General features: G+C 41.5%; 1 protein-coding gene across 2 annotated transcripts in view; it reads right to left on the reverse strand.

The window, feature by feature from the left end:
- SLIT2 (slit guidance ligand 2) overlaps nucleotides 1-27745 on the reverse strand; it is a 391877-nt gene that overhangs the window by 14846 nt on the left and 349286 nt on the right. For both annotated transcript variants that reach the window (XM_069744688.1, XM_069744689.1), the window contains exons 25-34: nucleotides 27070-27233; nucleotides 23935-24059; nucleotides 23754-23851; nucleotides 18716-18855; nucleotides 14797-14890; nucleotides 14554-14691; nucleotides 14220-14460; nucleotides 9772-9902; nucleotides 4319-4473; nucleotides 830-1118 (exon numbers count right to left, since the gene is read on the reverse strand). In XM_069744688.1, coding sequence (XP_069600789.1) covers nucleotides 830-1118; nucleotides 4319-4473; nucleotides 9772-9902; nucleotides 14220-14460; nucleotides 14554-14691; nucleotides 14797-14890; nucleotides 18716-18855; nucleotides 23754-23851; nucleotides 23935-24059; nucleotides 27070-27233 — 1575 coding nt within the window. The remainder of the gene's footprint in view (nucleotides 1-829; nucleotides 1119-4318; nucleotides 4474-9771; nucleotides 9903-14219; nucleotides 14461-14553; nucleotides 14692-14796; nucleotides 14891-18715; nucleotides 18856-23753; nucleotides 23852-23934; nucleotides 24060-27069; nucleotides 27234-27745) is intronic.

Raw genomic sequence — 27745 nt, forward strand, 5'->3', positions numbered from 1 at the left:
GAAGACCCTGATCAGGCTGGCAGCAGATTACTGCTGCTGGCTTTAAAGGGGTTGTGCCACAACAAAAGTATATTTTAATCAACAGATCATGGAATAACAATAATTTCCACAATTGGCTGTGTTTAAATGGAATGTTCCTGGGCTGAGATAATCTTACAAATGTGCCCCTGCTGTGTACTGTGTAATGGCCGTGTCTGACCGTACAGGAACATGGTCTGATCATACCACAGCTCCTGGGTAGGGGAGGAAGCAAAAGAGAGACTACAGACAGGACAGCAGGGGATCACAGCTGATTCTTTCAGGTAAAACATTGCTTAAAAATAGGCAGTGAAATGTTTTACTCACAAAAACAATCAGCTGTGATCCCATTCTTTCCTGTCTGTATCTTCTTTTTTGCTTTCCCCCCCACTTAGAAGCTGTGGTATGATCAGAACATGTTCCTGTACGGTTGGACACAGCCATTACACAGTACACAGCAGGGACACATTTTTAAGATCTCAGGACATCCAATTATGGAAATTATTATTATTCCAAGATCTTTTGATTAAAATAAACTTTTGTTTGTGGCAAAACCCCTTTAACTGTCACTCAATCAGTAGCGCTCATCCCTCCCAGCAATCGGGAACTTGGAAGGCAGGGGAGCAGCGACGTCCTGAACAGAGAAGAATCGGAGCTCAGAAACTTTCAAAACATAAACTGCTTTTCTATATTTTTTGGCTCCAATATTAATTTCTCGAAAAACTAATTTCAGATGCAAAAGTCCATATACCATCTCTTATCTCCTCCATAAAGTTGCTTTTGTGCCTAGCAATGTAAGAAGCCCACATACTTGTGTCCCAGGCAGGGGTCGTTGGATTGCTGATCACACAGTGGTCCCGTCCAGCCTCCTTCACACTCGCAGGTGAACCCGGACTGGCTGGTGGCCACACATGTTCCGTGGACGCAGACTTTCTTGTGGCAGGGCTCACACCCGGGCAGTATTCCTGTTTGCAGAGTGAACATCTTGAAGTCTTGCAGTTCATTATTTATACGTAGATTCCGTATGCAGCCTTGGAAGTTAGTGCCATTATGTCCGGGAGACTGACGTAGTACCGCCACATTGTTCTTTATTGGCATTCCTGTATTGTGAGAAGGCACAGTATGAATTATGCACCACACAACACAAACAAGTCAAATATTAGAAATGTTGACCTATTACCATGGCACTGAGGTCATGGCTGCTAATTAGAGGTATGCAAATTGGTTCAAAACAAATTGAATTTGCTCCAAAATTCACAAAAAAATTAGAATTTTTCTTGTGCATTTGACTGGCTTGCATCTATGAATCCACTTTGCTGGATTCTTTTTAGGGGTTAAAAAAATGATACTATAATATGACCTGTCACTCCCTCCGGTTCCAGTCTTCTGCTCCTCAGTCTTCCCTTCTCGGCGCCTCTGGTGTTGACTGCAGCCTACATGACTCCGGATGACGCACGTCATGACATTGCATAAGGTCTAGTCAGCACCAGAGGTGCCAAAAAGTGAAGGCTAAATAGAATACCAGAACTGAAGGGAGTGAACCAGTTGAGTATTTGGCGGGAATCCACGGCCACAAGATAGGTGAGGGAAGAGAAGCGAGGTATTATTTAAAAAAATTCTCAATCTTTTCTTCGCAATCTCGGGACAATGGATTCACATGGATTATATCCAATGCAACTCTAATTTTCCAGCTAAATTAGCACAAATCCACCACTCTTCTCTAGTTATAATTCACCCAGGATAACATCTGCATGGAATGTATTGTATTTCCAAGATTACCCCTGAGTACTCAAGTTTACCACAAAAGGGGTAAAAAATAAAATTGTGCCTTCCCGAGAATTTGAGCGAGAGTCGTACCCAAGACGGTAAATTATGTGAACAAAGCTAAGATTGATTACTTTTCATATTTATTTGTTTGTGATGTAGGTAACACCTTGGATATTATAGTAGAGGTATGTAGCCCATAACAATACTGCAGGTTTACGTGTCCTTACTTACTCTGCTTTCCGACTAACAGCCCAGATGTTGCATCAGATGGAGAGCACCTGGAGAACTCCGCCTGGTTAGTAGTTATTTCCTAAATACTAATTATGGTTTCTATAGAACTATACAGTTGCTAGGTAGAGACAGCTATTATATAATTGAACCACTGGGGTATTTTTACATAGTCTTACATAGTAACATAGTTTTTAAGGTTGAAGGAAGACTATAAGTCCATCTAGTTCAACCCATAGCCTAACCTAACTTGCCCTAACATGTTGATCCAGAGGAAGGCAAAAAAAAACCTTGCTTCAATATAAAGAAGATGAGGTTCATTTGGTAGTATTTAGTAAAACCTTAGTGTAGAATTGTAATCAGACATGTCCAATGAGTTACTGTTAAGGCCCCCATGCACATCGGACTAAAGTTGGACCTGCCCACCGGTATCAGCAAGCCCCCCCACCCTCCCTGAAAGACTAAGGCCATCAGTACACATTAGATGTGCAATATTGAAGAAAAAAAGATGTGGCATTCACCAGTTCGAATTAATGTGAAAAAGTCCTTTATTCCATTCCTTGGGATTAGGACTAAAACATGACGTGCAGGTTAGAGGAAGCAGGATGAGGCAGAGTGGAAGACGGCCATTTTGCGTAATGACGCTTCAATGGGTCCCGGTGTGTCACTCTGCCTCTCCCTGCTGCCTCTGTAACCCGCACATCATGTTTTAGTCCTAATCCCAAGGAATGGAATGAAGGAGTTTTTCACATTAATTAGAACTGGTGAGTGCCGCATCATTTTTTCTTTAATATTGCACATTCAAGTACTTTATGCAGAGCACCAAACATCGTTTGACTAGCTGCTGTAGCTCTACATACAGTATGGATGTCTATTCATCCTTCCAGGGAATTTCTACATTTTGACTGATGCCGGTAATTTTTTATTTGAACATTGCATGCATATTAGATGGCAGTCAGCCAAAATATTGTTTGTCTGACAGCCATTTCAGATGACTCTCCCATAGACAGTGGCGCTCTTTTGGCCGAATGCTCCTGTGTTCTCTATGAGAAATCTGACAACTGACACATCGGTTGGTGGCCTGTCTCTGGGAGAACAATGCAATTGACAGTTTGAAATTGGACATACCTGATCGACATCTTTTTCGACCATCATTTCGCTGACACGCACATTAAACCATCGGCCAAACCCATTGATATGTTTAATGTGTTTGTGGCCAGCTTAACGTGCATATGGGCCTTCAGAAAAGGATCTGATATGTCCGATTTCAGACTGGTGATCCTTTTGTTCTCTAAGAGATTAAGCCGGCACCAGAAGAGTCTCATGGTGGCTCTCGTAGAGAATATTGGAGCGCTGAACAAAGGGAGCTTGCCTATGTTTGGAGAAGTCAGGAGAGATAGATGCTAGATGAACAGTTGGCCAAACTATTTTTCTGCTGACAGCTATCTATTGTGTATGGGACCCCTTAGTCCAGCTAATCAGTCCAGCTGCTGACTTGAATGCATGGCCACTTTCCATAAAAAATTATAGGAGATATGGAAACCTAAAATTGCACAACCTCACTAAATTCACGTGACCTGCACTCTCATCTCTCTCCGGAGCTGATACCATCTTCTCTCTGATCAAAGAGATTGTCTGGTTTAGGAAACCCATGCGCAAATGCACACTTAGGCATTTCTCAGTTAGTAGAGGAATGGCCAGCATTCAGGCCCCCAACTGTTAGCCATAGAAGAGAGTAGCCATAAAGAACATCTTTCAGGAGCTGTCATGATTGAGTATCACTGGCAGCCTGTTGAATTCCTTTGCGTTGACACTTCAGATGGTAGTGAACACTCCGGTCTCCCTTATGGTTTACAGTAGTTGGAGACCCTGCGATCAGCTTATTGTCAAAGAACTCTAACATAACAGAATTGTCCAAAATGGTTAATTTCAGTGGAAATGTGGCAGATGAATTGGTTGACGGATATAAAACATACGTTCTATATGTCTGAGGTCCCTGTTGGGAAATCATCCTGATGGTAATCTCCCCTTGCCCTGTGAAAAAACCTTAGTGTCTCATTATAAACGTTGCTACATATGAGTGTACATAAGAGTATAACGGCCATCTTTACTCTTCCATTTGCCGTGTGGAAGAAGTGGATTAGTCTTAACAAACAAGCGGTGAAATCCATTCCGGCAGTTTGAAAAATACACTTCGGCAAGGGTTTGATGTGTGATTGCAGGGTCAGAAAACATATTAATCACAGTGACAGGCGCGTAATAAATGTACCTATTATGGGTGACATGACAAACCAATATCTTTTACCTCCTACGTAAAGCGGGGAGTCGAAGCCCAGAGAAGATTGTTTGGACAAATTAGTAATGGCCTTAGGGTTTCCTCCATCCACTATTAGTGACAGGGTTTGATCCTGGCCTACAAGCTCCACAATGTGAAAATTCCCGTCATTTATGGTATCAACACTGTAGAGAGAAAAGGAAGATGATTCAATGCACAGGGCACACACAATTGCTAATAAATTATATCCTAGGTCAAAAACTTCCACCATATCATAGACACATCAGAAGTCTTAATTGGATTACCCCACACACACTGATTGCTAAATCGAAGATGCAGATTCCATCTGTTGAGTATCCCGTCCTTCAGCTGTGATTGGGATAGTGGGGTACGGGATCATATATGATCTATGAGCCGGTATACTTCCCTGCTTGTTCACGGAGGAGAGTCGAATGGGCACGGCACGCAACTGATAGCTACTACTACTCCTTCTTTATTTTCCCAATTAGTGCAGGTCTCAGCAAACGAGCGGCCACTGTTTAAAACCTGTGGGAAGTCCCTATGCCAATACAAAATCTGTATTACAGCCCCTACTACTATGCACAATTTGGTGTCCTTTTCTGTGGCATTACTGCTACCTCTGCACCCCTAAGCCCTTCACCTCCGAGCCTGTTTTTACCTTCATCACCAGGCCAAATTTTACAGTTCCGATCTGTGTCATTCTATGTAGTAATAACTCTGAAACGCTTCACACTGATTCTGAGAATGTCTTTTCATTTCTTATTGTACTTCATAATAGTGGTAACATTTGTTTGATATGTCTTGTGTTTATTTGTGAAAAACATTTAAAATCTGGCTAAAATTTTGCAATTTTCAAACTTTTAATTTTTATGCCCTTACACCAGAGAGTTATGTCACAAAAAGTAGTTAAAAATAACATTTCCCACATAGTGATTTTACATAAACACAATTTTTGAAACATATTTTTGTTAGGAAGTTAGAGGGGTTAAAAGTTGACCAATGATTTTCCATTTTTCCAACAAAATTTACAAAAAACATTTTTGTAACGACCAAATCATATTTGAAGTGACTTTGAGGGGTCTATATGACAGGAAATACTGCAAAAGGGACACCATTTTAAAAACTGCACCCCTCCAGGTGCTCAAAACCACAGTAAATTGTTTATTAACCCTTCAGATGTTTCACAGGAATTAATGGAATGTGGAAGGAAAAAAATTAACATTTAACTTTTTTTTCACAAAATTTTACTTGAGACCCATTTTTGTTTATTTTCACAAGGATAATAGGAGAAAATTAACACCAAAATTTGTTGTGCAATTTCTCCTGAGCTTGACAATATCCCACACGTGGGGGAAAACTACTGTTTGGGCGCCCCGCAGTTTTTTTTAATTCTTTATTTTACCCAGGAGGGACAGAGCAGCAGCTGAGTACAACTCCCAGCATTGTCCCATGCTCTTGCCGATTGCAATGAGAGCAGGGGATAATGATGTGAGCTGTCATCAGCACCCAGACGCCTGAGAACAGCGCGAACTGTGCCGACTTTTCTCAGGCACTGGTACATGTTATACGGATATGTCACACAGTTACCACACGTATGAAACACACGGACACGGATATCTCCCGTATTGGTTTTTCCGGTATCGGAAATATCAGGACGTGTGAAGGAGGCCTGAAATTGTAAGATATGGTGGTAGATGGAACACTTAAAAGGAGTATCTCATGAAAAAATGTTATTAATCTTCAGATATGAGGTTAATCTGCAAGTTGAAAGCATTCAGGTGCCATGCGGCCGCCGCACTTTGAGCCGCGTTAGTGGAAGGAAATTGACTTTATTCCTTCCGGCAGCCTCTGGCTTTCAGTCATAGAGGTGCAGCCGGTGTGACTTCAGTCATCGCTCAGAACATGGTGAGCATCGGCTATAACCATGTCCCATGTGACGTCAGTGTTGGGGTCGTAGTTACACTTTTAAAAAAGCTGTTAGCTGGCCAGAAGTCACATAAAAATGTCAAAAGCTGAAAGCCTCCTTAGGTCTAGGACATCTCTTTATTAATGTATGCAGTTTATACAAATATCTCGCTGAGGATCTGTTTATACCAAGGATGGTGACGGGCACAAAGGGGCATTCTTTGCGTCTGGAGGAGAGAAGGTTTTTCCACCAACATAGAAGAGGATTCTTTACTGTTAGGGCAGTGAGAATCTGGAATTGCTTGCCTGAGGAGGTGGTGATGGCGAACTCAGTCGAGGGGTTCAAGAGAGGCCTGGATGTCTTCCTGGAGCAGAACAATATTGTATCATACAATTATTAGGTTCTGTAGAAGGACGTAGATCTGGGGATTTATTATGATGGAATATAGGCTGAACTGGATGGACAAATGTCTTTTTTCGGCCTTACTAACTATGTTACTATGTTACTATGTTATATTCTGAAATCCGGTGGCTGACGAAGCCTAAATATGGATCATTTACAAAGATGATGTTGTCACGTGCGCTGAAGACTATGAATATAGGATCCCATGCAGGATTTATGGTCGGACCTTTAACTCTTGTCATTTTGCAGCTGTTTGATCCCCCCATAGTAGCTATTGGATGATATGAGTCACTTAGTATATAGAAGGCCCTGTCTTATTTCTGATTCTTGGTGAATACCGGCCGCTGGTCCCTCTGCTCTCCGCTAACAATAGTGTTTTTCTCTCTCCAGTCTATTTACTGCTAGTTGGAAGGCAACACAGCAAGATAAAGTGTCCCGCTGTGTAACGGCCTCTGAAACTGCTGTTTTATGGCCCCAGCTCTATGGTCTTTACCTGATTTATTAATTAATTCATTGCTGGTGTTGCTATACACACAATATGCCAAATGAGGGAAAGACAATTCGTTCCGATCATCAGAGCCTCATATTCTTCTCCTAATGATGGGAAGAATTACTGCATGGGAAGCTGCCTTTGGAGGGAAGTCCCATGGTGGCGGCAGATCTGCCAAGTAGAGGATTATGGGGCAGCTCTGTGTGCCCGGGCCTCGCACACCACACACTTCAATGATCATTGATTAAATGCTGCTCAGGCTTGTCTGGTTTTAGACTTTTGGCCATTGAGTAAAAAAAATAAAACCTATCTATATAAAATGCATTGTTACAAGCAACGTAATTTATGACGCCCTTACAGGGAATGAAGAATGGGAGACATTTCCCCCCACAGAGCAAAGCTCCTGCCTACATAGTTTTCAGAGAGCTGTAACACAACTACAAATGCATACATTATATTATTTTTATAGTGATTAAAACCAGCTGCTCAAAAATATACTTTTTTAGTGTTTTTATTTTATAATTGTAGATTTTTTTTTTATTCTACTTTCTGATATTGGGGCTGCCATCTTGCCTGAGTTTCTGCAATATGGTTTACGACAGCCGCATAGACCAGAATGAACTGGCTCTGACTCTGATTTACTTCTATGGAGGAGTTTTCCGGGCATGCTCTGTGACCTGTGCAGAGGTCATTGTGTCGGGAGGGGGGAATAGGTGAGCTGCGACCATCATGTCTTGTTAGGTGTTACCTGCCTTGTCTTAATCCTGATTGTCATGATAAAGAGCTGGCGGCTGAGGAGTGATCACTGTAGAACTGCAAGTTCCGGACAAGGTGAAAATTGTAAGTTTTCAGGATCTGTCATTAATGTAGATAATGATATGGACTGTAACTATCATGTGCAGGGTAAATCAGTGAAGTAGAAGTAATTAGCCTGTAAGATCAATCCCCTCAAACCAAATTTATGGACATGCAGGTCCTTGAAATATAAGTCCAATGACACCTTATTATCTTCTATCTCTTGCCGCATTCCTTTGAAATTTGCATTTTAATTCAAATGAGGTGTTAAGTGCTCTGGCCTTGACAGAGCACTTTACAAGCCTCTGTCTCCCCACTCAGCACCAGCATCTTTAGTTTGATTGATAGATCACTGACTTTGTGACTTCAGGAGCCAGGCAAGGAAATCAGACAGTGAGATAGATATCAGTCAAGCTAAAGAGGCTGGCGCTAGGCGGGGAAAAAGCCTAGGGAGGCTGTGACTCCTTAAGTGCTCAGTCACTCTCAGAGCACTTAACACTTTATTTTCATATAAATTTAAACTCTAATTTCTTGGGAATGCAGCAAGAAATAAAAAAATATAAAGGTGTCTATAGATTTTACCGGGTTGACCTTCCTGACAGATTCCCTTTAAACCTTGACTTTAAGGATCATGGTCATCCAGGCAGTAGGACCCTCATTGATTAGTTAGTGATGGCTTATCCTACCCTGACTAATGCTATTTGGAAAATGCATGGATGACACTGCTAATTTCTACAGGATCTGAGCTACCAACAACTAATGTTGGGTCAATCCTACAGCCGGTGGAGGTCACATTATCGAGTCATAGAAGTGGTAGGACTTCCTGTCCATTATCCTAATGAAGAACACGGTGTCGCTGATAATAGGAATCATTGAGTAGCACAGCGGGTAGCGAAATTAATTATGCTTTAGGTTTGGACGTCTAAAATGTGCCAATTTAATAGAATTTTTAACAAATCATTATTATAAGAAGTCTTCTAGACTCTCCACGCCCTAAAAAAGGCTGTGATCCGAGTATGGACACAAAGCTCTGTAGAGATGGGCAAACATGTGGAAGTCATCTACCACCTCATTTGTGTTATTTAATAAGTTTTATGACTAGTTTTATGTTTGAAAAGATTAGGATTTATTTTTTTTTAAAATCTGTAGGTTGAGGTGGCTGAGTGAGGATTGGCATTGCCTACAAACATGCCAGGGCCAGATGTTTGGAGCTATCAAACGCTATTGCTGTGGAGAGGCACATCACACCAACGCACCGTGCCTGCTAAGCATTTTATCACTGTGTTTATGTTGTACAATGGCCAAAAGACAAGTTTTTATGCTTATGAAACACCTAAAGAAAAGATTTTGGTGGACTCAGTATTTTGAGACTGGTCACGACACACCAGCTTCACTCCATCACTAAGGGTGTACTAATGATGGCTGCATGCCACCTGCACGTTCTCCCCCAGTACAACATCCACCAGACTCCCTTCTCCAGCAACTTTTATTACTCTCCAATCAATTAAACACCGTCTGGACAAGGCAGAGCAATCTCAGATGACATCAAGCCTATAAATATTCCAATTACAATGCGATGAGGGGAAAAATTACATGTGATGACCTCCGTATCAAGCCTGATGGGAGAAACATTACCTAAACACATTTTTAACATGATTATTTAGAGCAATTTTTATGGACTATAATTGTATAATGGGAAATGCATAATATTATAAATACATGGACAAAAGCTGTCCCACATTAGTGAATTTCCACAAAAAATGGGGTGGTCTCCTGAAGTTGACTAGAAGCTGGCGAAACAGCTTCTTTGACATCGCGCTGTTGTCAAATGAAGGACCATTCATGAAATCTGTGAAGCCATAAACGTACCTGTAAATGGCGGATGCTGGGTAACTTCCAGTGTCATAACTAACCCGCACTCTGCCCCGAAATAACTCCACCGCTACATGATCCTTGTCACCTTTGTAGAGCAGGATCCCGCTGTCCTCATCTGTGGCCACCTGGAACAAGAGTAGAACCCACTTAATAGATAACTTGTCAGGCTTTTAATAATGAAATCTAGCAGAAAGATCTAAAGTCAAGGAAAGTACTCCAAATGCCCCCAAACAAAGCAGCCATGTTTAGAAAGTCACACTAAGCCTTTTGGACTCCATGAAGTAAAGTATTTCGCATAAAGGATTGCTTCCCCTACCCATAGTGAACAACATGCCGATCACTGGTGATTTGACCACAGGACGCCTGTCAATCTTGAGTTTAGGGCCTCAGAACCCCAAAAATAGGCCTGTCCTCATGCATTCGTTGCCTATGGGACTGACAAAAATAGCCGAGGGATGCACTTGGCAGATCCCCATAGTCAGTAAATGAAGTGAAGGCCACACATGCGCCTCTGCTCTGTTTAGGATAGGGCTGCCCTGTTCTTGGGGTTCTAAAGCAATGAAATCGCTGAGGGTTCCAGAGTTCGGACCCCAGTGATGAGTGAGTCATCCCCTATCCTAACGATAGCTTTTATGGGGGGAATAACCCTTTAAGGCATCTCTTACAGCCAGAGTTGTGAACCAGACAAGGCCTCACCCTAGAGTTCAGGACCTCCCATTTATTGGAATAGATGTTGTTTATTACCACATATTACCTGCAAAATCATCTAATTGCTAAGAGGTCCTCATTTTGACAAGTTGTTCCAGGATTGAAAAAAAACAAAACGTATTCATGTTAAAACTTACTGTTTGATCAATTTTCATGATTTACAAGATCTCTGTTTGCTGCCTTTGAATTCAGGTGAAAACCTCTCCGGATCATAAACACATAGGTGCCTGATTACACGCAAGAGATATGTTATTGGTGTCCCTACGTCTGCATAGTTGCCAAATGTCATGAATATCCCATGGGTCCTTGATTGAAATGGGATTTGTGTGAATCCTGGATGAAAGTTGCCTTACCAACACTAGCCGGGGCATTCCCAGGTGAGATTTATATGCAAATGAGGCTGAGGTGTGATTTGTATATCTGAAGCCTCTGTCACTCCAGCTCTATCCCCCCTCCCCAGCTCCACCTCCTCCAGCTTGACTGACAGCCGCTATACTGTGTGACCTCAGGCACAGGAGTCCAGCAGGAGAAATCACACATCGTAGTGGCTGTCAGTCAGGAAAGAGTAGGCGGCACTGGGTGGGGAATAGAGCTGGAGTGACGGAGGATTCTGATCTACAAATAGCATTGCATAGCACTTCAATCGCTGATTTCTCAGTAATGGAGGATCGGACTGGCCATGTAAAGGTTATTACTGGACTCATTTTTTTAAAGCGCTACATGTGCCTAAAAATAGTTTTTTTGGGGGGGGTGAAATCCTGCTGACAGATTCCCTTTAAAAATCCCAAAAATGTCGGCAGCAATGCATATGTATGGATCATAACATGGCAGCACAAGTTTTCCATCCTTGGAGGTAAAATACATGAAAAGCAGAGTTATTTTTGTTATATATGTGCTGTTTGCTGCACCCAAAGCCATTCAACTCCTGTAACGATCCGGCGACTGGCCCTTACCATACTGTACCTGGCTAATATCATCTACAAATCTAGAAAATAATTTCCATCGCTCATAATGGAAATAAATAAACATCTTCATATGTTTTCTGGAGCGATGTGACATGCTCTTTCTTTTTTCTCTGACATACACTAACATCTGCATGATGTTAATAAAGAAAAAACAGATTTCTGGAGCAGCAACAGAGGATCTCATTTCACGAGGAATTTCAATGTATTCGACTTATTAAACCTCCCCTTTATGTGCTGCTAAGATTCGGCTCTAAACGAGGGTTTTATTTCAGGGGTGCGCACATGACACCGACATCGCACAATGTTAAAAGTTCATGCCCGGGCACTGGCTGCATATCAATAATGGTTTCTGTGTCCTTTAGATACCTTAGCAGACTTTTTTTTTTTTAATAAAATGTCTTTTGTGCTAAAAATATTTTTAGCTAAAAATATTTATTTGCAATTAGGTTTCATCATACAGTATATATTCATTTACATTATTCCCAGGCTCTTTCCCTGCACATTGCTGGCTGCAGAATGAGTTAACTGAGGATCTATCAGTGAGCTCAGTATGATGGTTGTGTTTATAACCCTTATCTGCCTTTTACTGAGCTTCTTTATGCTGATTTAAGACCACAATGTTCAGCTCCTCTTTTATTTGGTCTCTTCCATAGATGAGCTCAAAGATGGATAAAACAGTTACAAATTCTCCGTCAGAACTTGTTCACGGACCGAATCTCGGTTATTTCTGTAGCCGGCAGCAGACAGCGTAACACAGGCTATAAAAGATTATTTTTGAATGAAACCCAATTGAAAAAATTATTAGAAATGAACAATCCATGCATTAACGTGAGAAAAAAATCCCTCAAAATGGTGTCCATATTCATATTAACGGGGTTTACTTCTTAAATTGCTAAAGTACTCTAGACAAAAAAAAAGCCATACAGGCGCCATTCCAGCTGTGTCATCACTTCATTTCCTAGCGGACATATCACATTGTTATTGGCTGATTGGCTGCAGTCTTTCGGTATTCGGAATGGTGAAGGAAGCACAGTACTGCCATCGTTGGAATGGCGCCTGTCCAGGTGGTATGTGTTTTTTTTTTTTTTCGTTTCTGTGATACTTTAGCAGCTAAAAAGTAGTGGACAACCTCTGCTAGGTGACCGTACACTTTAGATAGGCTGACCCCCCTATATACATAGGCATCAGTTATGAGCGAGCACCCTTGGATAAGGTGTTATCTGAGCATGCTCGTGCGCTAACCGAGTGTCTTCGGCGCGCTCGAATACTATGTTCAAGTCCCCGCGGCTGCATGTCTCATGGCTGTTCAACAACCGCAACACATGAAGGGATTGCCTGTTTGTTAGACAATCCCTGCATGTGTTCCATCTGACGAACAGCCATGAGACATGCAGGCAGAAGACACTTGGTTAGCACGCGAGCATGCTCAGATAACACCTTATCCAAGGGCGTTCGATCATCACGGATAGACATGCCTGGATCGTCTCGCGTGCCTCTTCTATCAGGAGTGGCTCCCAGACACTTATCTCATATTCATCCAACTTGTGTGAACCTTCTTTCCCTCGGTACCATCTGGCAGGGAGAGTCAGGAGGCCCCATATACATTAGATGGTCCACAGGTTCTGCCAGAATGGGACGATCACAATATGGTGGACCGCAATGGTTCTTGTACAAATCTTGAATTACTATGTAGTAGCGTTATTTTATGGAATCCAACCAGCTGGATCTCCACAATGTGTCTTTTGTAGGAATGTTTTTACTTGTTTTGGCTGAAATATGTTGATGACAACAAACACAGAAGCTAGGTGGTCTCACCATGATCTTGGTAAAGGTCTATTCAGAAGACAGTTGGGTTGTAGTGATACAAGCACCATCTTATTAGGGCTCATTCAGACGTCTTTTTTTTGCGTACAAGTACCAGTCATGTTTTTCACAGATAGTATTCGTACCCCGTATTTATGGGGTTATTCACATGTTTGTGACTTTCCTCTGACCGAGTGGTCCGTGGAATATCACAGATACACGTCCAATTTTGATCTGAGTGTTGGATTAGAATCGGCAATTTTAGTCTATGGGTTTGTGAAAAAATCAGACTCGGTGGCATCCAAGCGCAGTCTGAATTTCATGGACTGTCACATTGCAGATGGTGGATAAACGTTTTTTTCCACCATATACAAGAAAAACTGATGACCCCAAACTCTGATCAAAATAATAGCAGATGTCTGGATGAGGCCTTATGGAAGGCTTATACCAGCTGGTCCACAGCATTATCACAAACATTTGTGTTAGAATTGGTGCAAATTGATTTTCACGCCCCAGTCCATTGACCACGGCACGGGAGCCATGAGAACCGGCTCTTACTTGACGCCATCCACAGCTCCTCTTTTGATTACCCGGCTTGGCGTGACGTCAACGATGTGGTGTGATGCACATGTGTCATTGCGCCAGGCTGGCTAATCACAAGGAGAGCTACAGATACCATGAGCTAAGAGGAGGTTCTCTTGGCTCCTGTCCAGTGGCCACAGATTGACTTGACCGATGGACCAGATAGTGCAAATCGATTTGCACTAGCTCTAGCTCCAGTAAAATTTTTCTTTTTTAATGTCAGTTTTAGAAGGGTTTTAGGACCAGAAGACACTTTGTGCATCTATTTGAGTTCTTATTTGTCAGACTAGCTTCACCCAAAACCTAGCATTTGTTTTTTTGGCATGAGACACTCTAATACTGCATCTCAAGTAAATAAACAGAACACTAAGAAAGCCTTCAAACCTGTAGCGAGATGTTGGTCTGTGAGCGGATCCGAGTAGATGGGATTTGTAGAAATGAGTCTTTGCCAACAAAGTTGATGCTCGTGAGTTTTTCACACTTGGCCCCTTGGTAGCCAGAGGCACACTGACAGGACGGGTCACTGCCCTTCATAATGCACTGACCTCCATTCTGACAGTCAAAGTTATCACACGGACTAGTACGTGGCAGAACCATAGGAGGTGGAAACTCACAGAACAGACCACTGAAAAAGAGAAGATATTCACGATTATGTCATGTCATTATATCTGTACCATATTATCCAGAATCATTCGCTAAATTGTGGATTCAGACTCACCTGTAGCCATCTGGGCATACACATGTATACCCATTTACTGCATCTGTGCACCGTGCCCCGTTCCGACACTTGTTGTCTTGGCAGTCGTCATAGTCAATATCACAGTGCTCCCCCACATATCCTGGGGTGCAGTCACATCTACAAAATAGAAGGTCGCTCAAGTTCCTATCCAATTTAGGGCCATAATAATGGAAAGTGACTAAGATTATAAGGATCAATTACCACCCATCACCCCACACTTACTTGTATCCCCTGGGTGTTACAATGCATTTGGAGTCGTGCTGACACGGGTTTACTTCCTGGGAACAGAAGTCCAACTTTTCTTCACATAGTTCACCTGAAATACAACATAATGGAGCCTTATCGTTCACCCCTCGTCAAGCCTTAAATATCCACAGAATGGCCGATGAAGAAATAACCTCTTATTAAATAGCCGACAAGTCTAAAATCCTGAGGCAATGACGTAATTAAAGGGTCAAAACAAGTAATCACCTGTCTACAGGGTAAGTGAACTTGTGGATGGGTGGAGGTCATACTGTTGGGACTTGCACCAATTATCAGAATGGGGTACTTTTTTCCCCTGTTAAAATGGAGGGGCAGTGCGATGCTCCATTTCCGCTCCAATCATTCTCTATGGGGCTGTCAAGAGATGCACTCGGCTTTTTCCAGCAGCTCGATAGGAAAGAAATGGGTGATCATGCCATTTTTTAACAGGGTTTAAAGTTCCTCACCGGATTTTCGACCCCACTGATCAGCTAGTTACCACCTACAGTATACATTGGACAGGTGATAGCTTGCTTTAACCACACAACCCTTTAAAAGAACAGTAAAAGTGTAAATAAATATAGATTACCACGTTATTTTTAAAAATGTAACCAAAATTAAAAAAAACTATATATATATATTTTCATGGCGAAAGTGTTGGCACTCTTGAAATTGTTGCAGAAAATAAAGTATTTTTCCCAGATTATCGCAATTACACATGCTTTACTGTACTGTACGCATGTGTATTTCCTTAGTGTGGCACACAGAGACAACTTCTCCCCTTTATATCTGGCTTCAGGTGTGATTTTCATATTGCCCACACCTGTTACTTGCCACAAGTGAGTTTGAACGAGCATCACTTGCTTGAAACAAAGTTGTTTACCCACAATTTTGGGAAGGTGACAACAATTTTGTCCATCCCATTTTGGGGGTTTTGTGTGAAATTTGCCTTTTTTAAATTTTTTTGTGTGTTGATTCAATACACACAAAGGAAATAAACTTGTGTTTAAAAAAAAACAGGTGTAATAGCAATAATTTTCTGGGAAAAAAACTTCATTTTCTGGAATAATTTCAAGGTTGCCTACACTTCCAGCCATAACTGCATAATGAATGAGAAGATAGGGACATTTTTTTTTGGAAATACAATAAGTAGTGTAATATCAGATTCTTACTAGAGGATTGCAGGCTACATCTACGTCTCTTTTAAAGGGAGTGGGCAACAAACTAAACTTTGATTATTGCGCTTCTACAAATGTCCCTCAGTTCCCTAGCAGTTTGTGGCGACGTATTCTAGGGCATCCTGACAGCTTTATGTACACCGCTGGAGGAACACCTGCTTTAGCTTTCCCTGGCCGCTATGTACCGAAACACAAAACATAGCTTTTTATGAAGTGGAATAATTAACTTAGTGCAGCGGCTGGCAGCCTCCTGGATTATGAAGCTCTGCAATACATGACTCCACTCCCATGGACCTAGAGGGGCACTATTATGTTACGTGAGAAGACTTGTAACATAAAATCTATATTAACAAGCCTGACATCTGCTCCCCCATTCATCATGGGCGCTCGCGAAGACACAGTAACCATTCCGTGTGCGCCATAAGCTTTATTCCTGGAACTACTCTATGAACTAGAAGGACTGGGAATAATACGGGCCCAAATGGAATAGAAGAAATAAGAGAAACGCTCATTCCTCCAAAGAAAACAGTGGAATGAAGAGAAGCGAAGCAATGAGAATGCAATAATACAAGGCACAAACATGGATCTCTGGTGGGTGGTGAAGATCTAGGACATATTATGGCTACCCCCTGAAAGCTGCACTTTACATTCATCCTGCTACAGAAAAGTGATGACACATGTATGCATATCGTCCATTATAACCTCTCTACTGGAAATAAGGGACCCAGGCTAATTTAGGATTTTTGGGGGTCCCAAAATTAAATCATGCACACAGTAGTGTATGTGTGCATACAATTGTGTAATATACAGTATATAAGTTGGGTAATATATACTTAAAGAGAATCTGTTGGCAGGTTTTGGCTATGTAATCTGAGAGCACCATGATGTTGTGGCTGAGACGCTGATTGCAGCGATGTGTCACTTACTGGGCTATACATTGTTGTTTCTAAAACAAATCAGTGTTTTATCAGCAGATTATCACCACTGGACTAGGTGTCTGGTACCTCCTGGTCACAGTGCTCTGTATGACCCCTGCTGCTGCCACTGATTGGCAGCTTTCTGCCTGTGCACGGGTGTGGGCGGGGTTATACAGAGCTCAGCTTTCTGAGCACTGCAAGATCTGCAACAGAGAAAACTGTGATTGTATCAAAATGACAGCATACAGACCAGAAAGTGACACAGGGTCTTAGCCCCTACATCATGCTGCTCTCAGATTAAAAAGCAATGACCTGGTGACAGAAGAGGGAGAGGAGGGCAGAAGGGTGAGCAACCAGGAGCCAATGCTTTTCCATGGGAGATCTGATCACTGATCTCAAAAAATAGGTTTTGTCAACATGCAATCAGCATTTATGTAACTGTGTAGGGTATTCCCATATTTTAATAAAATTTTGGTAAGAAGCCTACTAAAAGGGCAAAATTATCTTCAAAATAACAGATGGGTAAAGAAAGGTGGGAAGAACAAGATTGTCATCTGTGCACGACCTTTCCTCAAGAATAGATCATGAGTGAATGATTTGTGGGTTCCACCAGGAAAACTATATACCTTCATGGCTTTAAAGGGGTTGCCCTGTAAAAACAAGTTTTCAAGTATCCGTCGGATAGGTTACAACTTACTGATCAGTGAGGGTCTGACCACTGGAACCCGGACCCATCGGCTACATCGGGAACTTTTACCCCCATTACAGAATGGAGCAGCAGGTTGGACGCCCAACCTTTCCTCCGTTCATTCTCTTTGGGGCTGCCGGAAAAAACTGAGCGCAGTGTTCGACAGCCCCATAGCAAATTAATGGAGCAGCGGTCTAGCATGATCATTGCCACTCTATTAGGATAAAAGTGCCCCATTCTGAGAATTGGGGCATGTTCCAGTGGGTGGTTCCACACTGATCAAGTTATGGCCTATCACTTGGATAGATGATGATTTATTTTCACCAGTAACCCCCTTCAGGTCTACGAGGCTGCGGCTGGCAATGGGCACCTCTTATGGAGGTTCCAAGTACTAGATCTACATGATAGAGCAGTGATCATGGATCACACTTTACGGCAGTTCCAATCAATAAACAGATTGGAGAGCACAAGACTCAGACTCGCCACAACCTAAAATGGATGATAACAAGTACGATCACATACAAGAACGATACATTGCATTCAACCGAAAAGGAAATTTAGAGAAGAGAGACTTCAAGTTTAGCGTCTCTTTCTCAATAAAGATATGAAATAAAACTGAGATTGGTAGAAAAGGATGAAGAAACACTGACCTTTTTCCACCTCATTCAGATTAGCAGCTTGGGCAACAAAGACAGAAGAGACAAGATACGTATGTGTTTATTGGAAAACAACACGACACGTTGAGACAGAAGCAACAAAGACGAGAGCAGAGAAGAAGACACAGCGAGCTTAGCTCCATGTAGTAAGAAAGTATAATATATAGAGGCAGGGAGGTCCACACTCACTGACTCGGATGGAGATGGTGACTCTAGTAGGTTTACGATGGAAGACAACAGTGGTCATTAGTGGTGGATGTGCTAAACAGAGTAGTCCTCAGCAGTCCTATTTATACAGGTCCATACAGTATAGGCCAGGTATCACAGTGGGATCTGTAGACCACCCATAGCTCTAATGTCCTGGACCTTCACTGATTACAGGAACTCACAGGTTGACTTCATAGAGGTTCTAATATGGATGTGAATACGGCAGCTATTGTCACGTCTCCATGATCTCACCTGTGTACTCCGGTGGGCAAAGACAGGTGTAGTTGTTGATTCCATCCACACAAGTGGAATTATTTTCGCAGTCGTTATCCTCACAGTCATCGATGTTCACCTCACAGTTCTCACCTTCAAATCCATCTGGACATGTACACCTTGGAGAGAGAAGGTTCAGAGGACAACATATAAAAAGCCACGAGTGGATTGGAAGAACATGTCAATTTCACGTGCTAAAGGGAATCTACAAGTAGATTTTTTGCTGTGTAATCTGACAGCAGCATGATATAGGGGCTGAGGCCCTGATTCCAGTGATGTATCACTTAGTCTGCTGGGTGCAGCAGTTGTGATATAATCACAGTTTTCTCTGCTGCAGATCTAGCAGAGCTCAGAATGCTGAGCCCTGTATAACCCCGCCCACATCACTGATTGGCAGCTTTCTGTGTGCACTGTATATCGACAGAGAGCTGCCAGTCATTGGTGGGGGCGTGGTTAGACTACGAGGCTCAGAGGCCATAGAAGACAAATGGAGCAACAACATTTTTTAATGAAATTCAATTATAAAAATTATTTTTAGACAAAACATACATGCAATTAAAGGGTTGTCCACTACTCATACAACCCCTTCTCAGTCAATATGTTTCCCCACTAGTAAAATAATAACACCTATTCTCACCTCTGATGCTGCTGCTGTTCCTGCAGTGTCAGCACCTGCTCACCCGGGGCTCACATGACATTATGTCACACAATCCCTGCTGCCACTGACAAATCAGACTTCCGGAGGAAGTGTGAGAGCAGTCGCTTCTCTGACTTCCTCCACATGTCAATTATGTCCGAAGTAGGGTAGAGTGGCTGCAGGGATTGCATGACATAACAATGTCAAGTGAGCCGCGGGTGAGCAGGTGCTGGCACTGCTGGATTAATGCCAGCAACAGAGGTAGGAATAGGTGCTATTATTTTACTGGGGGGAAACATAGTGATTGAGAAGGGGTTGAGTAGTGGACAACCCCTTTAATTGCGTGTATTTTTTGGCTATAAATAATTTTTAGAATTAAATTTCATAAAAATAAATGTTGTTGCAGCATTTGTCTTCTATGGCCTCTGCGATGTACTGGCTATTGCCGGCTGAAGGATGGGATGAATGAAAATCTGTCTGTGGGCTCATTGTGATGGCCCAATGGGACAGTTTCTAATTCTTATAGCTCTTTTTTAGTTCTTCCCAGTTGATTTATGACCCCAAAACACATCAAAGTTGAATGTACAGGGAAACAAAATAGCTTATGAAAGCAAAACAGCATAACATTTTTAATGAAACCAATTTGCAAAAAAAAAAAGGTTATTAACCCCAATTTCATGTATTCAAATAGAAAAAAACCTAAGATAATAATAATGTCCCCCGAGTTTCAAACGACGCATACTCACTTAACAAGATGGCCTGGCTCTATAGTGGAACTGGCATTTTCCATTTATTTAAAGATAAGCCGGCCTGTAGTAGTCATAAATTATGGAGCTAAGGATGCAAAAACGTATGACAGCAGAAGATTTCCACATAAATGCATAGCTGTCCAAAATATACCTGTCATATTTTGCTTGCAGCATGTGGAAGCAATGAGAAAAAGATACTATGGAACAAATTGCCAGCATATGTTTCAAAGTGTCAGTTCTGAAAACCGATTACCTTTTGGAAATAGGTATGCAGAGCATAAAATATTCCCAGCGCCACGTAATGTGCCTGCGGAATCACTAGCAAATGTGATATCCAGGCATGATGAATGGCACCCATAATACCATCTATATGAATATTGTCTACACCATGGGCAAGTCTACATAAAGTTATGGGATGCAGAAGGCTACAATATTTTATAAACTCAACTTAAGGGTAATCTCTGGTTGAAAAAAAAAAAATATATATATATATATATACAGTACAGACCAAAAGTTTGGACACACCTTCGCCTTTAAAGATTTTTCTGTATTTTCATGACTATGAAAATTGTACATTCACACTGAAGGCATCAAAACTATGAATTAACACATGTGGAATTATATACTTAACAAAAAAGTGTGAAACAACTGAAAATATGTCTTGTATTCTAGGTTCTTCAAAGTAGCCACTTTTTGATTTCATGACTGCTTTGCACACTCTTGGCATTCTCTTGATGAGCTTCAAGAGGTAGTCACCGGGAATGGTCTTCCAACAATCTTGAAGGAGTTCCCAGAGATGCTTAGCACTTGTTGGCCCTTTTACCTTCACTCTGCGGTTCAGCTCACGTCAAACCATCTCGATTGGGTTCAGGTCTGGTGACTGTGGAGGCCAGGCCATCTGGCGTAGCACCCCATCACTCTCCTCCTTGGTCAAATAGCCCTTACACAGCCTGGAGGTGTGTTTAGGGTCATTGTCCCGTTGAAAAATAAATGATGGTCCAACTAAACGCAAAGCGGATGGAATAGCATGCCGCTGCAAGATGCTGTGGTAGTCATGCTGGTTCAGTATGCCTTCAATTTTGAATAAATCCCTAACAGTGTCACCAGCAAAGCACCCCCACACCATCACTCCTCCTCCTCAATGCTTCACGGTGGGAACCAGGCATGTAGAGTCCATCCGTTCACCTTTTCTGCGTTGCACAAAGACACGGTGGTTGGAACCAAAGATCTCAAATTTGGACTCATCAGACCAAAGCACAGATTTTCACTGGTCTAATGTCCATTCCTTGTGTTCTTTAGCCCAAACAAGTCTCTTCTGCTTGTTGCCTGTCCTTAGCAGTGGTTTCTTAGTAGCTATTTTACCATGAAGGCCTGCTGCACAACGTCTCCTCTTAACAGTTGTTGTAGAGATGTATCTACTGCTAGAACTCTGTGTGGTATTGACCTGGTCTCTAATCTGAGCTGCTGTTAACCTGCGATTTCTAAGGCTGGTGACTCAGATAAACTTATCCTCAGAAGCAGAGGTGACTCTTGGTCTTCCTTTCCTGGGACGGTGCTCATGTGAGCCAGTTTCTTTGTAGCGCTTGATGGCTTTTGCCACTGCACTTGGGGACACTTTCAAAGTTTTCCCAATTTTTCCGACTGACTGACCTTCATTTCTTAAAGTAATGATGGCTACTCGTTTTTCTTTGCTCAGCTGCTTTTTTCTTGCCATAATACAAATTCTAACAATCTATTCAGCTATACAGTCTATACACATCAGATGTGTATCCACCAGACTTCTGCACAACACAACTGATGGTCCCAACACCATTTATAAGGCAAGAAATCACACTTATTAAACCTAACAGGGCACACCTGTGAAGTAAAAACCATTCCCGGTGACTACCTCTTGAAGCTCATCAAGAGAATGCCAAGAGTGTGCAAAGCAGTCATCAAAGCAAAAGGTGGCTACTTTGAAGAACCTAGAATATAAGACATATTTTCAGTTGTTTCACACTTTTTTGTTAAGTATATAATTCCACATGTGTTAATTCATAGTTTTGATGCCTTCAGTGTGAATGTACAATTTTCATAGTCATGAAAATACAGAAAAATCTTTAAATGAGAAGGCATGTCCAAACATTTGGTCTGTACTATGTATATATATATATATATATATATATATATATATATATATATATATATATATATATATATCCTACTAGATGATTGTGAATTAAGAGGGCTGTCCAGGCTTGGGGTTCAAGTTTGCAGTCACTTTGTCTTATGGGCGCCAACCTGATCCCTCAAACTAGTGGGTGCTCTATTCTATCCATGTTCCCTGGATTATCCTGGAAGGTGGAGATGCCGGGGTCATGTACTTTGCTATGCTCCTATCTTAAACTTTTATCTGTTCTTTCCCCACCCATGCAGGCGTGAAGTTGAGATGCATAGGAATACAGTAACCAGTCAAGGGAAGGGAGACAGGAATAAAAGAAAACTACAATGATACATACAAATATACTCACAAAACAACAGAGTGGAACACAGGGGAGGGATAGGAAGGATAAACCAAATAGGAGAGGATGAGGATGAACATGCAAACCAACTCCAAGTAGAAAGCTCATGAACAACTCTCCAACCACCTACTCCAAACACTGAATTACTCTTCAAACACCTAACGAGGAAGTAAGAACTATCACTGGCAATTACCAAGTGTTAGTGGTGAGTATATATACCATAGGGAAGTGGCCAACACAGAACAGATGAGACATTTTAGGAGGTAGAGGTCCGGGTGATCAACTGAAATGATTAACCCTTGCAATGATAGAGCAAGGAAACACTGTACTGTTTAATAGGATGGTGAGGCAGTTCTAATCAGTGCAGGATTTTGTGTGACCAGACGCCACGATCTTCTGGCCCCTTTTTGTCGCGGAATTTCCGTGATATGTGCACTGTGAGGATTCACAAGTCTGCAGTTACATTGAGTTCCAAACCTGGAGAATCACTTTAACAGGGGTATCCCCAATTCAAAATCCTGATGTCAGAGTAATAATAATAATCTTTATTTTTATATAGCGCTAACATATTCCGCAGCGCTTTACAGTTTTGCACACATTATCATCACTGTCCCCGATTGGGCTCACAATCTAGAATTCCTATCAGTATGTCTTTGGAATGTGGGAGGAAACCGGAGTGCCCGGAGGAAACCCACGCAAACACGGAGAGAACATACAAACTCTTTGCAGATGTTGTCCTGGGTGGGACTAGAACCCAGGACCCCAGCGCTGCAAGGCTGTAGTGCTATCCACTGCGCCACCGTGCTGCCATAGTAGAGAATGGTTATAAGGAGCGTCTCTCATTCTATCTATTGTAGGACACAAAAAGTCCTCCAGACAGGCGATTGATTTGATTGGACACAGTGTAATGCTTCATTTACCCTGCAGTGGAGCAGCAGGGAAATTGAACACTTATTGCCATGCTTCTCAAATGCTACAGATGATAACCAAGAGTCTAAGCAGACTGATACCATGTGATCAGCCCATTATCAATGGAATAAAATTGTCCAAAGCAGAGAACCCCTGTAAGGTACAGAAATTGCCAAAAATCAAGAAACAAATAAAAAGAAAAAATAGACATTAGTACTGACCAAAAGGCGTCCTTCTCCCCTTGTTTCAAGTGGCACGTTCCACCATTTTTGCAGGGACTGCTAATGCACGCATGAATGGGTGTATCACAGTCTTGACCCTGGAAACACAAGATGATGCATCATGTACATAAATTACAAGGATTTATCATCTTAACAACAAAAATTCTTTTACTTTCATTACCTTAAAGCCATAGGGACATGTACACCGGTAAAAGTCAACTGGGTCGATTTTGCAGGTGGCATCATTCTTGCATGGGTTGGATAAACATGGGTTACACTTGGCGAGGATGTTGACATCCACAGGTCCTGAGCAATAAAAGAAAGAATTTAGAATTATTACAATTAAAGCCTAAATTTATACTCTAAACCAGTGACTCCCCATGTTATTAGAACATTGGGTTCTGCAAGGTCTAATAAAAGCTCCAGGAAGACCACTGATTTGGATATCTTCCCCAATTTGAAAATGTTCACTTTTCAGGAATCAGAGGAAGGTGGAGATAGATGGAAAAGGTTGGAAAGGGCATTGAACTGCTCAGTGGTCCCATGGGCGTACTGGGAATATCGTCTTGGTTTGGACAGTTATTTTGTGCTGGCAGTCTCTTTTTAGGTGGCCAGACACCTTAGACAGTTGAGGGTTATCTCAACAGCTATTCCTTCCGAAACCCATCTACACATGCTTATGTTCTTATGGTGAAAGGGAAGTAAGCTGGAAAAGCAAAGGATCGGGCAGGCTGAATTCCAGCAAGACCAATTCTTCTTCTGACTTCTGCTATTGGGTGACGATGAGGTAACAGAGGGGATAAATATAATTTTATCCGATAAATAGGTCGTATCTGCGACCAGCACTGTCCAGTATGATAACGACCCTTACTGCACACAGAAGTACCGTACATAATGAAGTTCTACTGGGATATGGCTCAACGTTATTATATGTATGGCTATGTGCACACATCTGTTTCAGGCGGTTTCCGCTTTAATGGGTCTAGGAAAGCACCATAAAACAAACTGCAGAAAAAATTTACGTAAGGTTATGTGCACACAATGTCTCAATTCTAATAATGGAGATGCCTAGGTTTCTCTAAGTGAAACCATTGAAAAAAAAATTCTTTTTGCGGTGGCTCCACCACCTATGGCTTCAACTATAAAGAGTGAGCAGCTTCTAATCGCAACCGCTAGAAGAACATGTTACTTTTATTAACCGCTTCCCATTTTCCACACCCTGAAGCGGTTAAACGAAGTAACAAAAGACTGAACATGTGCACAGCAGTGTTGGTTTTACATCGCTGTACATTACGCTCACTTTTTGCGACAATTTTGGGGTGCTTTTTCAGGAGGGATCCACCTTAAAAAGACATCGTATGCTTCTCACACAGAGTTAATGTATAGATTGGCAGCTGAATATTACCAGTAATGTCACCCTACACCCAACAGATGATTTCAGCAACATAATCTTAGACTGTAAAGGGGAAATAATTTGGGGACAGGATGAGACCAATGTGTGTTCTGTAATTCCTGTTGGCTGGATAGTCAACATGCCACCCAAGTTTTATTCTGAAGACCTCAAGATAACCAGGAATCCCCTTTTTCTGGGAATACCTTAATTCATACTACATCTGGGGGTAATTGGGACCAATTATATGATTACTTGATCCTGCCATAATACGTGGATGGCCACCTCTCCACTTTAACCATTTCACCATGAAGAACCTATGTTAGCATATATACATGAATTGCATTTGTCGCGTAACCATTAAGTACTTAGAAAACCTATACTGAGAGACACGACTAGAACTAGAATGAAACATTCATTAGCATTATAGCACATATAAAGACAACAGATAAAGTCTCTCAACAGAACATGATGCCGGAGGCGGGAAATAGTAATATATTATAATTCAAGATAAGAAAATGACATAGCAGCATAAGGTATTAATTTTTCAGTAGTACATAATATGGTATGAGGCAAAGGTTCACTAGAGGATATAGCAATATAAATAATTAGAATTAATTAAACATACAAATATTAATATATCAAGGTGCTGTTTATACCCGTAAAAGAAATGACCTGCTGCAAAACATCATAAAGGCACTTATATAGATGGTAATAAAATCCAAAATAATGATGTAGCAACTGAAGTGTAATATTGCAAATGCCTAATGGGGTAAACAAAAACGGTTCACTAAGAACTGTGGAAATAGAGGGAATGTTTAAAAATACAGTGGAAGGAATGTATAGTAGGTAATGCGGTTCTATGACCATTGATTACCTCAGTCCAAACTATTGCGGAGCTAAATGCAAGCACATATGAGGCACCAAAATGTTCCCAACGCGCGTTTCGCCGCAACTTTGACTACGGTCCCTGGTCCCAAATACCATATTGTGCACTACTGAAAAAATAATACCTTATGCTGCTATGTCATTTTCTTATCTTGAATTCTAATATATTACTATTTCCCGCCTCCGGCATCATGTTCTGTTGAGAGATTTTATCTGTTATTGTCTTTATATGTGCTATAATGCTAATAAATATTTAATTCTAGTTCTAGTCGTATCTCTTAGTATAGGTTTCTATTAAAAACCTATGACCTAAATTTGGATGGTTATCTTGATGTCCAGGTATAAAATTGTGGTACAAACAATGGTTCCGCTCTTGTTTTTGATTAATCTGAGATCATTCTCCAAATGGATAATTAATCACAATTAATAATCTCTTACTATCTCTTCACCATAGGAACATGTAAGGTTATAAGATATAATAGCTATAGAAAATAATTGGATGTAGGGAAATACCGGGAGGGGTCACGGAAACTCCATTGCAGTTACTATCTGGAGGGAGGATATCAGAAATATTCCTCTCATGTGGTATGTACCCAGTTCAGTGGGTAGTAAAACAGACCATGATAATCTATAGCATAAAAGTCAATGACCCCAACTCCCCCGTAATCTAGAACTGAAGACCAGTTGATTTCAAGATATAGCACAAAGACAGGGGTGTGGAAAAGTGACATGCGTGTGCAGATTTTGGGGTACATCTTAGGGAAGATAAGGTGAAAGTTGTTTGAACATTTCGGGGTTGACAACCCTTACCTGAAACAAGAAAACCACATGGCCCTGGAATTTCTAGGCCAGGGATTATCATAAGGCCAAAAGTAAGAGACTGAGTGTTAGTTTAGAGTCACACGTCAAAAACATTTCACTAAAGTATTTCTATTGCATCGGAGACTAAAAATTATTTGCAAGTGGGATAAGTCTTCCAACATCAAATCTAATTGGGTCTAAAGTATAAGAAATGGATAAAAGTGACTAAGAAATTACCATGACATGTAAACTTCTTGGAAGGTGTAGTAAGGAGAAGCTTGTCGGCCATATCTCCGGGTCCAGCACACCGTGCAATACCAGGCTCCTTGTATTCTGACTTGACCCAGTCTGACAGCCATTGCATGTTACAATCACAGTACAGAGGGTTCGCTCCTATAGCCCTGAAATAAGATAATTAGGAAACATTGTTCTCATGACGGTTCCAATGCAGATCGAGTATGTGAAATGGGATCAGTTTCAGGGCTCGAGCTTTATGTTTTTATTACTTCAGGTCTAATTTCTTAAGGTGCTTAGGAAATTGTCACGTTCTATTACAAGAAATTATTTTAAAGTGTCCGATAGAAGAAAAATGCTATACCCTATGAATCAAAAAGGAATATTTCAATAAGAGACATTTGTATAACTCTATATGCCAAAAGTCAGAGTGAAAGTCAAGATGAAGAAAAAGGAGAACCAAGAGTCCATATAGCTAAGCACGCACTAATGTATGGAGGCCACTAATCAAAAGAACTTTGTGGGGCTAATGAACATGGTGGATCCCCTTACTTAATCCCTTATGGGCTCGTAGGCCTTTTCTGTGGTTTTGTGCCCCCTACTATGAAGAAGCGAAGATTCATAGGGACAACTTCTTCATGAAGAAGAATCTGATAGAACAATGTGCCACTATTTTCCA

Source organism: Ranitomeya imitator, chromosome 1, assembly GCF_032444005.1.
Source record: "Ranitomeya imitator isolate aRanImi1 chromosome 1, aRanImi1.pri, whole genome shotgun sequence".
Taxonomy (NCBI): Eukaryota; Metazoa; Chordata; class Amphibia; order Anura; family Dendrobatidae; genus Ranitomeya; species Ranitomeya imitator.